This window comes from Erinaceus europaeus, chromosome 10, assembly GCF_950295315.1.
Source record: "Erinaceus europaeus chromosome 10, mEriEur2.1, whole genome shotgun sequence".
NCBI lineage: Eukaryota > Metazoa > Chordata > Mammalia > Eulipotyphla > Erinaceidae > Erinaceus > Erinaceus europaeus.
In genome coordinates this window covers 124,630,815-124,644,931 of record NC_080171.1, presented here as the reverse complement: position 1 = coordinate 124,644,931, position 14,117 = coordinate 124,630,815, and the positions used below count along the sequence as shown (strand labels likewise).

The 14,117-nt window shown below is 48.8% G+C and overlaps 1 protein-coding gene and 1 long non-coding RNA gene across 3 annotated transcripts in view; one reads left to right on the top strand and one right to left on the bottom strand.

Moving 5' to 3' along the window:
• Positions 1 to 1,736: 1,736 nt before the first annotated feature.
• Positions 1,737 to 5,755, bottom strand: LOC132540956 (uncharacterized). The gene is made up of 3 exons (XR_009552174.1): positions 5,628 to 5,755; positions 3,541 to 3,661; positions 1,737 to 3,357 (listed from the first exon to the last, which is right to left on the bottom strand). It is a non-coding gene; the product is annotated as an uncharacterized LOC132540956 (long non-coding RNA).
• A 1,184-nt stretch (positions 5,756 to 6,939) lies between these two features.
• ROCK1 (Rho associated coiled-coil containing protein kinase 1) overlaps positions 6,940 to 14,117 on the top strand; it is a 104,989-nt gene continuing 97,811 nt past the window's right edge. The window contains exon 1 of one of the 2 annotated variants that reach the window (XM_060200766.1): positions 6,940 to 7,360. In XM_060200766.1, the coding sequence (XP_060056749.1) occupies positions 7,268 to 7,360 (93 nt within the window). In that variant the 5' untranslated portion in view covers positions 6,940 to 7,267. The remainder of the gene's footprint in view (positions 7,361 to 14,117) is intronic. The other variant, XM_060200765.1, reaches the window with a different exon arrangement.

Below are 14,117 nucleotides of genomic sequence, written 5' to 3'. Positions count from 1 at the left end.
TTTGTACATGTGTAACATTTCCCAGTTTTCATACAATTCAGCCCCCTCTAGTAGATCCTCCTCTGCCATCATGTTCCAGGACCTGAACCCTCCTCCCTCCCCCAGAGTCTTTTACTTTGGTGCAATACACCAACTAAAAAGAAAAAAAAAAACAAAGGGAAAAGAAATTATTGCAGGGAATGGGAGTGGTGGTTTCATTGTGCAGATACTAAGCTCTAGTGATAACCCTAGCAGCAACGAAAAAAGAGAGAGGGAATGACAGTTGGGTTAGGGGAATAGTTCAGTGGCAGAAAGCCCATATGAGGCTCTCCGTACTGAATTAAAAATCAAAAGCAAACTACACTGACTCCCAAGTCTGAAATGTGCCATGGAATGAAAGGCTTGGCAACTCAAAAGGAGCACTCTTACATAGAGGAACATGACCTTCCTGATTCATGCCTCAGATTTAGAAGAAATATGTACATATCAACTACTCTTGGGTAAACATTAATCATATAAGATCAACCTCTTAAAACAGAATAGAGCCTACATTTTCACAACTTTTGTTGACTTAAGTTCAGAATCAAGTGAAGTTGTCCTACTTCAAAACATTTTACTGCCCTTTTAGAAAGTTACATCACACATAAGTACCAGATTTTCTTGAAAATGTTAGTGTAAGTTTCTATAGAAATTTAGCCATATCACATTAACACATTAGCAGTTTGCACTTTTGAAATAGCAAGTAATAGCATCAAATCACAATTGATGTCCAATTTAAAGCAGGTAAGGGGCCAGGTGGTGGCACATCTGGCTGAACACACATATCAGTATGCAAGGACCCGGGTTCAAGCCCTGGCTCCCCACCTGCAGGGGGTAGCTTCACCAGTGGTGAAGCAGAGCTGCAGGTGTCTGTCCCTGTCTCTCTCCCTATCTTCCCTCCCCTTTCAATTTCTACCTTTATCTAATTAAAAGGAAAAAAGATAAAGCAGGTAAATTTTAATTATATATTTGAAGTGGAATATTATGCATTAAGTTGAGAAAATATAGATAAATGTGTTTTATTACAACTTCTAAATATTTTTTTTAATATGGAGAAATAGTCCCCACCTGCAGGGGAAAGCTTCGTGAGCGGTGAAGCAGGGCTGCAGGTGTCTCTCTCCCTATCTTCCCTTCTCAACTTCTCTGTCTCTAATAAAACTTTAAAAAAGGGAAAAATATGGTGAAATATTTTCATAATGCTTAGAAAGCTTTAATATTTGCTTGATTGTTTATTTTTACTGTCATCAGCAGGGCTTTACCACCCAGGAATGCTTTTGTCAGATATTTTTATAGAGACGGAAACAGAGAGGCAGAGAGAGTGAATAGATCACAGCACTCAAACTTCGCTCAATACGGAAGAGGCTGGACTTGAACCTGGGTTGCTTACACATGGTTGCTTACACAGTGCTCTGTTTGCCCACTTATTTGTTTGTTTACATGAGAAAGAAAGGAGAGAGAGAACCAGTGTCGGGTTGCATCACGGGGGCACCAGAGCATCACTCTGACAATGTTGGGGAGTGAACTCGGGACTCTATGCTTCCAAAGCCAATGCTCTAGCTGCTACGCTATCTCCCTGGCCACCATCTTTATTCTGCATAGAGGTTTTTATTTATTTTTTAAGACAATAAATGTGGGTTAATCAGTTATTACAATGTATACATTTTTCTTGACAATCTCAACTATTTTGGCTATTGAGAAACTACTCCAAAACGTGGTGGTTCTAATCAGCAACCCTTTTATTATTTGCTCAAGATCCTGCTGTGTGGGCAATGCTTGGAGAGATGATTTGGTTTCTGCTCAATGTGGTGCCATCTGTGGCAACTCCAGTGACTCCAGACTGTTGCAACAACTTGACTGAAGAAGGAAGTCTGGGATTTCTGCCCCCCATGCCTGCTGGTTTCTCCTTTGTGCTCCATGTAATCCCTTCCTGCTGGGGTCTCCTCACACTGGGGTCCTATTTCCTTGGAAATATTACTGTTTATTATTATTATTTTTTTAGTGATGTAGTATTGATTTACAAAATTACATGTCAACGGGTATAATTCCACAGTTCCCATCACCAGAGCTCGGACTCCCAGGTCCCTCCATTGCAAACCACTGTGGTTCTCCCAAGGTTGCAGGCATGGGTTAACTGTCATCTCTACAACTATCTGTCGCCATTTGTACATAATTGCCCCTTTCTCCCAGGTCCCGTCCTCTTTTCCCCTTCAGGCCACTCATGACCCTATTACTACATCCAAATGTCCCTCCCTTTTTCCTCCTCTGAGTCCTGATGGAGCTGGAGTTCAGAGCCCTCTTAGCCTCTTCCTCTTATCACTTCTCCATCCTGGGAGTGTGGATCAAAATGGTTTCTGGGGTGCAGAAAGTGGGAGTTCTGGCTTCTCTCATTGCTTCTCCACTAGACATGGGTGTTAGCAAGTGCATCCAAACCCCCAGCCTGTTTGTCTTTCCCTAGTGGGGCAGGGCTCTGGGGACGTGGGGCTCCAGGACACACTGGTGAGGCCATCTGTCCGGGGTAGTCAGGATGGTGTCATGGTAGCATCCGCAAGTTGGTGGCTGAGGCTGCAGATCTTTCAGCAGAAGATTATGAATTCTACTTGGGTCTCTTGTATTTATTTGTTGTTGGGGGTCAAGCTGATCTGACCCGGTACTCTATGGCCACGCCTCCTAGAAGTCCCCTTCACGTGTTTCTATAAGAGTTTAGCCACATCACAAGAAACTTGGGTTTTCTCACACTTGGGTGCCACCAGTCTAGCTGAACATCCTAGAGGATTTGACTGTGAGTTAATGGCACAAAGCCTTGTTGCTGCATTCCATTCCCTAAAGCAGGTCACAGGCCCACAGCCCTGATTCATGAGGGGAAGAAACTGCAGTGACGGAGGAACACTGGGGTCCTGATTCACCGTAGGTCCTCTTTGAAAGCAAGCTACCACATCAGTGTTTATGAACAAAATTCCATAAACATTAAACTCAGTCTATTTTTGACCAAATAACTAAAAGCAAAAGAATGTCCAACAACTTAATTGCCTTTCACTACACACAAGTCTACACCCATATCTCTGATTTTTTGCCCTTATCCTTACCAAATACACTTCATTTAAAAAAAAACTTTAGCACTACAGCAGTGTTAGCATGATATTCATTTAAAATGTTTCCAGATATTTGAGTTCCCCAAACCAGAAAAAAAAAAAAGGTGTGTGGTCCAGGAGGTGGTGCAGTGATGAGGCTTTGGACTCTCAAGCATGAGGTCCTGAGTTCGATCCCCGGCGGCACGTGTGCCAGAGTGGTGTCTGGTTCTTTCTCTCTCTTCCTATCTTCTCATGAATAAATAAATAAAATCTTAAAAAAAAACAAAACGTTGTAACTAAACTGTTCTATGTGTGTGCACAGAGCTGTAGGTTTCCTATTTAATTTTTCAGGTAAACACATTTAAAGACTATCATACTATCATTCTTGCTTCTTAAAGGAAAGTACATGACACACATCTTTTAAGTGCAAAGGAGGGGTCAGGAGATAACTTACCTCATGGGGTGCACACCACAAGCCCCAGCCACCACATGGGGGCATTTATCAGGGAGACTTCGTGAGTGATAGAGAAGCTGTGGTGTCTTCTGTCTCTTGCCCATGTCTCGAGTGGGTAGAACTGTGTAGGTGTGGAGACTAGAGATAACCCTAGTGAAAAGAAAAACTAGCAAAGAGAATCTCAGACTGAATAATTTAGAATTTACGTGGGGCTCAGCAGGTGACTGAGCAAGCACCAAAGGAACTCCATGATCTGATAGGCCACATTTTGGCGTCTTTCCCTTTCTAAGAAACCTCAGAGTGAAAACTGGGCTTGGGAAGTGGTTCACAGGCATTTGCAGGCATGATGCCCTGGGTTCATTCCCTGGCACTGCATAAGAACTGCTCACCCTATGAAAACATAGTCTTTTTGCAAGTCAGGAAAGCCCTACCAAAGACTGCCATTGGTTTTTGAACCAATGTCACTTCAGTTTTCCTATGTACTACGTTGGTGTGATCTTAGCAGAGTTCTTTTGCAATTTCAATGAGATATTATATTATGCATAAAAGGCTATGGAGTAGTATACCTGGTAAGAACTAGAGTAAAATCAGGGTTGTATTTATACATTCTATCAGTACTTTACAAGTGCACCTAGATTCTTATGTTTTAATGATACAACTTTTTTGAAGAGAGACGTCACAACTAGACAGTAGCATCGTAATGTTGAAAAGGAACTTGTATGTTATATGATTCTATACTATTAAAGGGAAGGAGTTTTAGTTTTGTTTTTTTAAAAAAAGGTGATGCCGAGCCAGCCATCTGTCTTCTGGTCAAGGTTGGCTAGTGGCATGTACCATCATTAGTTCGGCCATCTAGGGAGGCAGACACACAGGATGTTTCTAGTGGTTTTCTGAGATTGGTTTGTAATCTCAAATCTATCACGTGCACTAGCATACTGACTTAATTCCTTGCACTTTTGCGTGAGTCCAAATGGAAGACAGCACAATGCTCACAGTTCTCTGAGAAACAATGAGAGTCTTCAGAATACCTAAAAATGGTAATAAGACGGGACAACCAGGGTTTAGGAAATTTATTTCAGGGCAAATGCCAGATTTATTTTAAGCTCTGTGCTTAAAAATAAATGCAATCCACATGACAAACTTAAAATACTGGGACAAGATTCACTTAAAAAGCATTTGCTTAAATACCTGAATGCTACTTTTTAGGATTTTATATTTGCAAAGACTTCCTTCACCCAGCGATACCTGCAGCGTGTGTTCATTCTAGCTACACTCCCCACGGGGCGTGTCACCTCCAATCTTCACCCCCCCCCCCCCCCGGGGCCAGACTCCTGGGGTGACACCGCCTGGACAGATACCCCCATGTCCCCCGCAGTGACCTCGCGGCCTGACCCCTTCCGCCCCCCCGCACAGTGACCCCGACCGCATCACCCAGGCCAGACAAAGCCCCCCCCCCCGCACAGTGACCCCGCGGCCTGACCCCCGCACAGTGACCCCGCGGCCCGACCCCCGCACAGTGACCCCGCGGCCCGACCCCCGCACAGTGACCCCGCGGCCTGACCCCCGCACAGTGACCCCGCGGCCCGACCCTCGCACAGTGACCCCGCGGCCCAACCCCGCACAGTGACCCCGCGGCCTGACCCCCGCACATTGACCCCGCGGCCCGACCCCCCGCACAGTGACCCCGCGGCCTGACCCCCGCACAGTGACCCCGGCGGCCTGACCCCGCACAGTGACCCCACGGCCCGACCCCCGCACAGTGACCCCGCGGCCCGACCCCCGCACAGTGACCCCGGCGGCCCGACCCCCGCACAGTGACCCCGCGGCCCGACCCCGGCCAGCCCCCCGCACTAGGAAGCGGTCACGTGCAGTGCCACGTGCTCCTGCCCCTTCTCAGCAGAGCGGCTCCCTCACTAGAGAAAGCGGGGTGTTGGCAGCTCGGGGTGCGGCGCACCGCCTCTGTCCCCCGTGAGCGCTCAGCTGTGCAGACGGCGAGTGGAGCCCGGCCCGGGGTCTGAGGGGACGTCCCCGCGGGCTCCCCGAGGCCAGGCCCCGCTGCCTGCGGGCGCGGAGGGAGCTCTGCTCACGGGACAGTCACGGCGTGTCCTCAGAGTGTAGGAGACTAGTAGGGGCGGCCTGAGAACGCGCGTTCTCCCGACTTCCTTTTTTATTTTTACTGAATGGAGCCCGAGGCAGCGACTACCTGGCAGCGTGCGGGCCCTGCGGCGCCTGCGTGGGCTTGGGGGCGGGACGGAGCAGCTGCGGGGGCGCATGCGCGGACTTGGGGGCCGGATGGACCAGTTGGCGGGGGGGGGGGGGGCGCATGCGCGAGCTTGCGGACGGGTGGGAGAGGATGGTGGAGGGCGCATGCGCAGACTCGGGGGGCGAGCTGGGATACTGGGAGCTTGGTGCGTGCGCTGGCCGGGGCCGCCGGTTGCGACGCAGAGGGAACCACACCCGCCAAGAACGTCTAGGGACCCTCGCCCCCCCACGGCCTCGAAGAATGGCGCCCTCTTTTCTCGCCACCCCTCGGGGTGGCTGCAGCCCAGGGGAGAGGGCTGGGGGACTGCGGGGCGCTGCTGGGGGGGGGGGGGGCGAGAGCCCGCCCTGTGCTGAAGACGCTCCGGCACCTTCGTGGCTACAGACCGGTCCCACCAGGAGCTCCGCCCGCCGCAACTCGGGCAGCTCCCGCCCGAAAAGCCCCGTCCACCCCGGAAGTTTCCGCGCGGCCGCGCAGAAGGACCCGCCCCGGGAAGCACTAAGCCGACACCCAGTCCGGAAGAGTCTGCCTAGGCCCGCCCAAAGCCCCGCCCAACCGGGAGGTTTGCCCAGTCCGGAAGGCACTGCCTAGTTCCGCCCCTGGCCCCGCCTATTGGGGGGGTTTGCCCAGTCCGGAAGGCGCTGCCTAGTCCCGCCCTTGGCCCCGCCCATCCCGGGGGCGCCCAGTCCGGAAGGTGCTGCCTAGTCCCGCCTACCCCGGTGCCCAGCGCGCGTGCGCGGCGCTGGCTGTTCCCCCCCCACCCCTGCCCGCTCCGCATGCGCAGTGGCGCCGGCCGGCGGTCTCCGTTTGTTTGAACAGGAAGGCGGACATATTAGTCTCTCTGGGCCCCTCGCCCCACCCCCGGCGGCGACACTCGCCTTTGCCCGCCGGGCCGCAGCCCCTCCCTGGATCGCCGGTTGGCTTCCGCAGGGACTCGGCTGTGGGTCGCCCGCCAGCCTTCGCTGGCCTCCCGGGCCCCGAGCAACCTCCGCGGGCCCCGCCGGCCACCGAGCAGCCCTCCCGGGCACCGAGCAGCCTTTCTCGGCCTCCGCCGCGGCCCGGGCGCGCCCAGGCAGCATGGAGCCGTGAGGCCGCCCGGCCGGGGGCAGCGGCAGCGGCAGGGCGCCTGCGGCTCAGCGGGCCCGCAGCCTCTCCTCCGCCGAGCGTTGCCGCCCCACCTGCGGGCAGGGCGCCCGTCGGAGCCCCCGCTCACCTGCCCACCGGCGGGAGGGTCCCGCCCGGCCTGCCCTGCTCCCCGCCGCCCCGGGCGCCCCTCCTGCCCCCGGCCGGGGCCCGCTAGGCCGAGGCGCGGGAGCTGCGGGGGCATGCACCTGGGGGCGCGGGAGCGAGTGCGGGCCGCCCCTGGGCCCGCGCCTGCAGGGCGGAGGCCCCCCCAGTGAGCCGGCCCCGGGCCCGTCGCCGAGCTGTCTCCCGTGGGCGCTGCGGGGCTCCGACCGCGGCAGCATCATGTCGGCTGGGGACGCTTTCGAGACTCGCTTCGAGAAGATCGACAACCTGCTGCGGGACCCCAAGTCGGAAGTGAACTCCGACTGCTTGCTGGTGAGTAGCCGTCCTCCTGGGAGCCGCTCGTCCTGCTGCTGCTGCTGCTGCTGCTGCTGCTGCTGCTGCTGCTGCTGCTGCTGCTGCTGCTGCTGCTGCTGCTGCTGCTGCTGCTCTTCCTCCTTTCTGTCGCTTTCTGTCCGCTTGTCGGCGAGGAAGTTCCGGGTGTGCGGCGGTGGAGATCCAGGGTGCGGCGTCGGTCCCCGCTCACCTGCCCACTGCACCCGCTGCCTTAGCTGTGACTGGGGGTTCATGCCCTGCCCACCTGTCCACCTGCCCACTGCACCCACTGCCTTAGCTGTGACTCGGCTCATGCCCTGTCCACCTGCCCACAAGCCCACTGCACCCACTGCCTTAACTGTGACTGGGGGTTCATGCCCTGCCCACCTGTCCACTGCCCCCACTGCCTTAACTGTGACTCGGCTCATGCCCTGCCAACCTGCCCACAAGCCCACTGCACCCACTGCCTTAACTGTGACTGGGGGTTCATGCCCTGCCCACCTGTCCACCTGCCCACTGCACCCACTGCCTTAGCTGTGACTCGGCTCATGCCCTGTCCACCTGCCCACTGCACCCACTGCCTTAACTCTGACTGGGGGTTCATGCCCTGCCCACCTGCCCACAAGCCCACTGCACCCACTGCCTTAGCTGTGACTCGGCTCATGCCCTGCCCACCTGTCCACCTGCCCACTACACCCACTGCCTTAGCTGTGACTCGGCTCATGCCCTGCCCACCTGTCCACTGCACCCACTGCCTTAACTGACCGGAGGTTCATGCCCTGCCCACCTGTCCACAAGCCAACTGCACCCACTGCCTTAGCTGTAACTCGGTTTATGTCCTGCCCACTGCACCCACTGCACCCACTGCCTTAGCTGTGACGGGGGTTCATGCCCTCCCTACCAGTACACCAGCCCACTGCACCCACTGTCATGCCCTGCCCACCTGCCCCCTGAACCCACTGCCTTAGCAGTGACTCTGTTCATCATCACATAAAAGGTACTTAGGGACTGCCATTGTAGGCATCTTATAAAAAGTTACGTGTCAGTTACTGATCATGGGAATGGCGATGCTAATCACTCTGATCAGATTGCTTGGATAGTTCAATCTGAAAGGCTACTTTCCATTTACAATGAGACCTAAGGGTTCAGGTGACTTAGATTTGAAAGTGACACAGGAAAATCATGTTGTGGAAGTGATGTTTCAGCTCGAACTTCATAGGTGATGGTGATGGGTCTGAGGGAACTTTTTGCTAGACTGTTTCTGGATGTGACTGATGACAAGTCCTCTTACAATATTGTTCACTACAGGTGTCATTCACATTTTATAACTGCCTTCCTGTGATGTGATTAACATTGTTATCGTAAAATATTCAAAATAAAATTTTAAGGATATGAAAAGGCAAAATCCTATTTTTAAAATGTTTGAGTGGCAACTGTCTGAAGTTCTTTTTTGTGTTTCCCCTGGTTCTAACAGTTGCCAACTCGGTAAGGAAATTTCTCTGAAGGTGAAGTGTACACTTAGAAGTAATGTATAGCCTCTTTAGAGATTTGTTAGTGAACATGATATTTCAGTAAATGAGGATTATCATGCCATCCAGGGAAGTTACTTCTAACTTACTAGATGCCGTCCATCTTACTTTTTAAATTTCCTTATTTTAGGAAGGGTTTAAAAGTTTTTTGTTTTTTTTCACCTCTTGCAATAGCCTCGTTTGGTGGGTGCTTCACAGATTTGCTGATATGTAAAGGATAAAGAAATGTAAGTCGTTGGCTCTTATCTTGAATGTTCAGTTTGTTTGAAATTACATTCCCAGGGGCCAGAACGTGGTGCACCTGGTTGAGCGCACAGGTTACCATGAGCAAGGACCCAGGCAGGGTCAAGCCCCCGGTCTCCAAGGGAAAACTTCATAAGTGCTGAAGCAGGGCTACAGGTGTCTCTTTCTCTCCCACTCCGTTTCCTCATCCCATCTCAGTTTCTGTCTCTATCCAATAAATGAATTTAAAAAATTTTGAGAAAGAAATTGCATACCATGTTGGTGTTGGTATGATATACAGACATACTTAACTGATTTCTGCATACACGCAGACAGTGCAGTACGCTTGAGAGCGGGGAGAAGGACCCTGCCATGTGTAAGGAGGTGGTGTGTGTGTGTGTGTGTGTGTGTGTGTCTGTGTGTGTGCAAGGCCTTGGGCTCAGTACACTGAGAACACCATGGACAGTACCAAAGGGCTGTCCAGAGATGGTGTAGTGGTACTGGGACATTTTTTCCCCTTTCTCAGCCACCTGTTCTTCTCACATACACAGAATAACAAAATTTGGGTTAGGGAGGATGCGTGCAGAATGAATAGAGGACTTTAGTTTATTTCTCAGTAGCATTGGAAAACAGGGCTAAGTAAAACACTTAACAGATTGAGAAAATGATATAAATTTCAAATAATTGATATAGGTAGTGCATGTTCTTGGAAATTTAAAGGGAGAAAACTAAGTTATGAGGACAGAGTATACTTTATGATGGATGGCTATAATTTAAATAGAGGGTGTCCAGAGGGGAGTGGAGGATAATCTGAACAGAGAATGGAGATAGAATTGGTTATATACACCTCCAGGGGAACAGAAGGTAAAGCTGGCAGCATATATTGGACTTTGGTTGCTAGACCAAAGCGCGTTTTGATTTTCTTGGGTATGTTGTGGCTTAAATATTTATAAAGGAGACTGTGCCAGGTGAAGAAGCTGAATCTTGTGGTGATACGCAGGGTGGATTGCATTGAGAGAGATGGAGACAGTGAGATTAGGGAGTTTGAAACTACTCAGCAGGGTCAGTAAGGTGGCTTACTATACCAGCTTTGCTATGTGCAAAGGAAGGACTTCAGCCCTTTTTGGCACTGGGGCATATTGTGGTGTCTTTCCTCTTTTTTATATGAAAAAGCTCCAAGTGGTGATGCTTTAGCAATGACAAACAATCAACAAAAAAATCCAAAACAAACAATCAGCAGCTCATTGCAACGGTCCAGAAATGAGTGATGTCTAAAATTGGGGCTTGGGAACAGGGAAGAGTGATGTAATTTAATTGGCAGAGTTAGGGAGGGGAGGTGGGAACCAAAGAGGGGATAGTTTCAGGATTCTAAAATTCCGAGGCTGGATTATAGGGAGAATGACAAAAAACACAGGCATAGGCAGCAAAGTTAGGCTTGGAAATTGCTTGGGAAGAATAGACCAACAGATCAATTCAATTGTAGTTGTGTTTAATGGAGTAATAGAACAAGCTTGAAGAAATGATCTGTAGGCTATTGGAGAAATGAAGCAAGCTCATAATTAAAGATAATGGTTTGAAGAACATTTGATACTGATAAAATGGTGAGATTTTAGAGAACCAAGGGAACTTTAGTCTTTTAAAGTTGAACAAAGAAGGAAAGTCAAGAAAATAAGCCATGCAAGTCTTTAGAATTAGAACAGCCTGCGGATCATAAAACCCAAGACATCTAAATGCGCAGCTTGGAAAAGAGAATAGTCCACAGGTAGATTTGTTTGCCCCCATCGGATGATATTATAACCATTGCCCCTTTTTTGTTTAGTTATATAATGTTTATTGGTGGTGGTTGAAATTCTATTACCATAGACACATGAAGTACAGCCAGGGGTGTGGTACAGTAGCTACAACTTTGGACTTAAAGCCATGAGGGTCCCAGCTTTGATTCCAGCATCACACGTGTGAGAGTAATGCTGTGTTCTTTTGTTAATAAATAGATCTAAAAAAAAGGAATATGATGCCGGTCAAGAATCATTTGTGGGTTTATTATTATTATTTATTTTATTAAATATCCACTATTCATCTTGCTAGGGAAAACTCTTTCTTGCCCCACGCCCCTTTTGTTATTTCAGCGAGTCTTCTTTTTTTTCCTATAAGGACTTTGGATATCACATTTATTTGGGGGACAATACTCGTAGCTGCTTTAAAGGTGTTGATTGTGCTTGTCTTCATTATGTAACAGTTGAGTACATGTCATGTCCTATGTGCAGTACTCTAGTTCAAGGACTTAGCTTCTTTTTTTTTAGTCTCAAAAAATAAATAACTGGTTATTCTCCTATTCCTTGACTAAATCAGAAATGAAAGCTCTCAAACATTTTTGATTTTAGAAGAGTATGCTGGCAAATAATCTTTTGAACCACCTTACCCACATTAGTTGGAATATTAATGATAAATCTAGGAGTTGTAAAACAATACTGCCAACTTTCCCTCTTTTTGAAAAATCAGTTAATTGATTTAATAGGCCAGAGAGAAAATGAAAGTGGAAGGGGGGATAGGGAGATAGAAAGAGACAACTGCAGCCCTGCTTCACTGCTAGTGAAGCTTCCCTTCTGCAGTGAGGACTTGGGCTTGAACCTGGGTCTTTGCACATTGTAACATATGTGCTCAACCAGGTGCACCAGTGCCTGGCTCCAACCTTTCCTTGAATTTGTAAGATATATGTCATTAACTCAATAAGTTCAACTTTGAAATGGAAAGTATAGATGCTAGGGTGAGGGTAGATAGCATATTGGTTATGTAAAGATACTCTCATGCCTGAGGCTCCAAAGTCTCAAGTTCAATCCCCTGTACCACCATAAGCAAGAGCTGGGCAGTGCTCTGGTGTTTCTCTCTCTCTCTCTGCACCTCTCTCAAAAATAAAATAAATAAAATTAAAAAAGAAAGAAAGTAGAAGTCGGGAGGTAGCACAGGAGGTTAAGCGCACATGGTGCGAAGCACAAGGACCAGTGTAAGGATCCTGGTTTGAGCCCCCGGCTCCCCACCTGCAGGGGATTTGCTTTATCAGAGGTGAAGCAGATCTACAAATAACTATCTTTCTCTCCCCGTCTCTGTCTTCCCCTCCTCTCTCCATTTCTCTCTATCCTATCTAACAATGATGACATCAGTAACAATAAAAAACAAGGGCAACAAAAGGGAAAATAAATTTTAAAATTTTTTTTAAAAAGAAAGTGTAGATGCTACATTTGTGGATATGGAGATGATAATATGGTAACTAGGGCCTGGTCGGTGGCACACCTGGTTGAGCGCACATGTCACAATGCACAAGGACCGGGGTTTGAGCCCCTGGTCCTCACCTGCAGGGGGAAAGCTTTGCAAATGGTGAAACAGGGCTGCAGGCACCTCTCTGTGTCTCTCCCTCTCTGTCACAGCCTTTCCTTTTGATTTCTGGGCTCTATCCAATAAATAGATAAAGATAATTAAAAAATAATAATATGTATTGCACCAAAGTAAAAGACTCTGGGGTGGGTGGGAGGGGAAGTACAGGTCCTGGAAAAAGATACAGAAGACCTAGTGGGAGTTGTATTGTTATGTAAAAAACTGAGACATGTTATGCATATACAAACGATTGTATTTACTGTTGACTGTAAAACATTAATCCCCCAATAAAGAAATTTAATAATAATAATGATGATAATATGGTAACTGTCCACGTTTCCTAGGTCATTCAAATTCAGCTTTGGTTTTTTGGTAAACCAGAGTCTTTCCAGTGTCCCAGTGCTTCTTTCTACCCACGTTACAGTTTATAATGATGATAAAAAGTGTTTCCCTATTTGCAACAGTGACTTTACTTGTTAATAGTTTTTTTCCCCAAGCCATTTTTAAGTTTGTGATTAATCATGGTCTTCAAGATAGTAAGATTACAGGGTATGGTTATATGCTGCACCACCAAAGTTCTACAATCCAACATTCAACAGTAGCCACCATAGTTCCCACAAAGTCTGAGAGACACTTACTTAGTTTTTATTGTGCAAGTTGGTGCATTTCATTTCACAGGTACCGCATAGAGAAAACATTTCCATCTTTGTTCTGCTGGTCACAGAGAAGCAGTGGAGACTGGTTACCCAGTCAGTCGGTGTCTGCTGAGTGACACCTGCCAAAGCAGTGGAGACTGGTTACCCAGTCAGTGTCTGCTGAGTGACACCTGCCAAAGCAGTGGAGACTGGTTACCCAGTCAGTCAGTGTCTGCTGAGTGGCGCTTGTTCACCTCATGGATACTATTTGTTACGGCAATGTTTCCCCAGTGTCCAGCAATATATTTTTTTTCTCCCGAGTTTTGCTTCCTTTAAATTTTCATTTTCTTGCATTTTCACGACTCAGTGCTTTCCTACATTTTCATTGCTGACCTCTTTTTCTCTTATTTCATTGTTGGTCTGTGGTACTTGCCTTTCTTTTCACTGCTTTGATGAATTCTTCCCATATTACAGCTTTAATTGCTTCCTTTATTTCTGTGTATATAAGCCTCCCAGTGCCTCATGGGATAACGAGGTCCTGCCTAGCCCGAATCACCCAGCCGTTTACGTTGGAGACTTTAATAGTCATCACCAAGACTGGGGGTATTCCTCCACTCGTGCTGACGGCTCTATCTTAGCCGACTGGGCTTCTTCAGCGAATGACCTCTCCCTATTATACGATCCCAAACAGCCAGGCTCTTTTCACGGTGCTCGTCACCCGACCTGTGCTGGATTAGCACAGTCAACGGCCAAGCCTTTCCCGCTACGAGACAAGTTCTCAAGATCTTCCCGCACAGTCATCACCGCCCAGCTATCATCCACATTGGTCTCCAGCTCCCACTGATTCTGTGCTCGGAGAAACTAAGATGGAACTTTTGGAAAGCAAACTGGCGTCTGTTCAGTGATCTTACCAACAAATCTATTCCTGCTTCTTCTTCTTCTAGCGTTTGCCCTTCTTCCGTAGCCAGTCAACAGGTCAGGTTGAAAGCTGTCAGGAGCTGC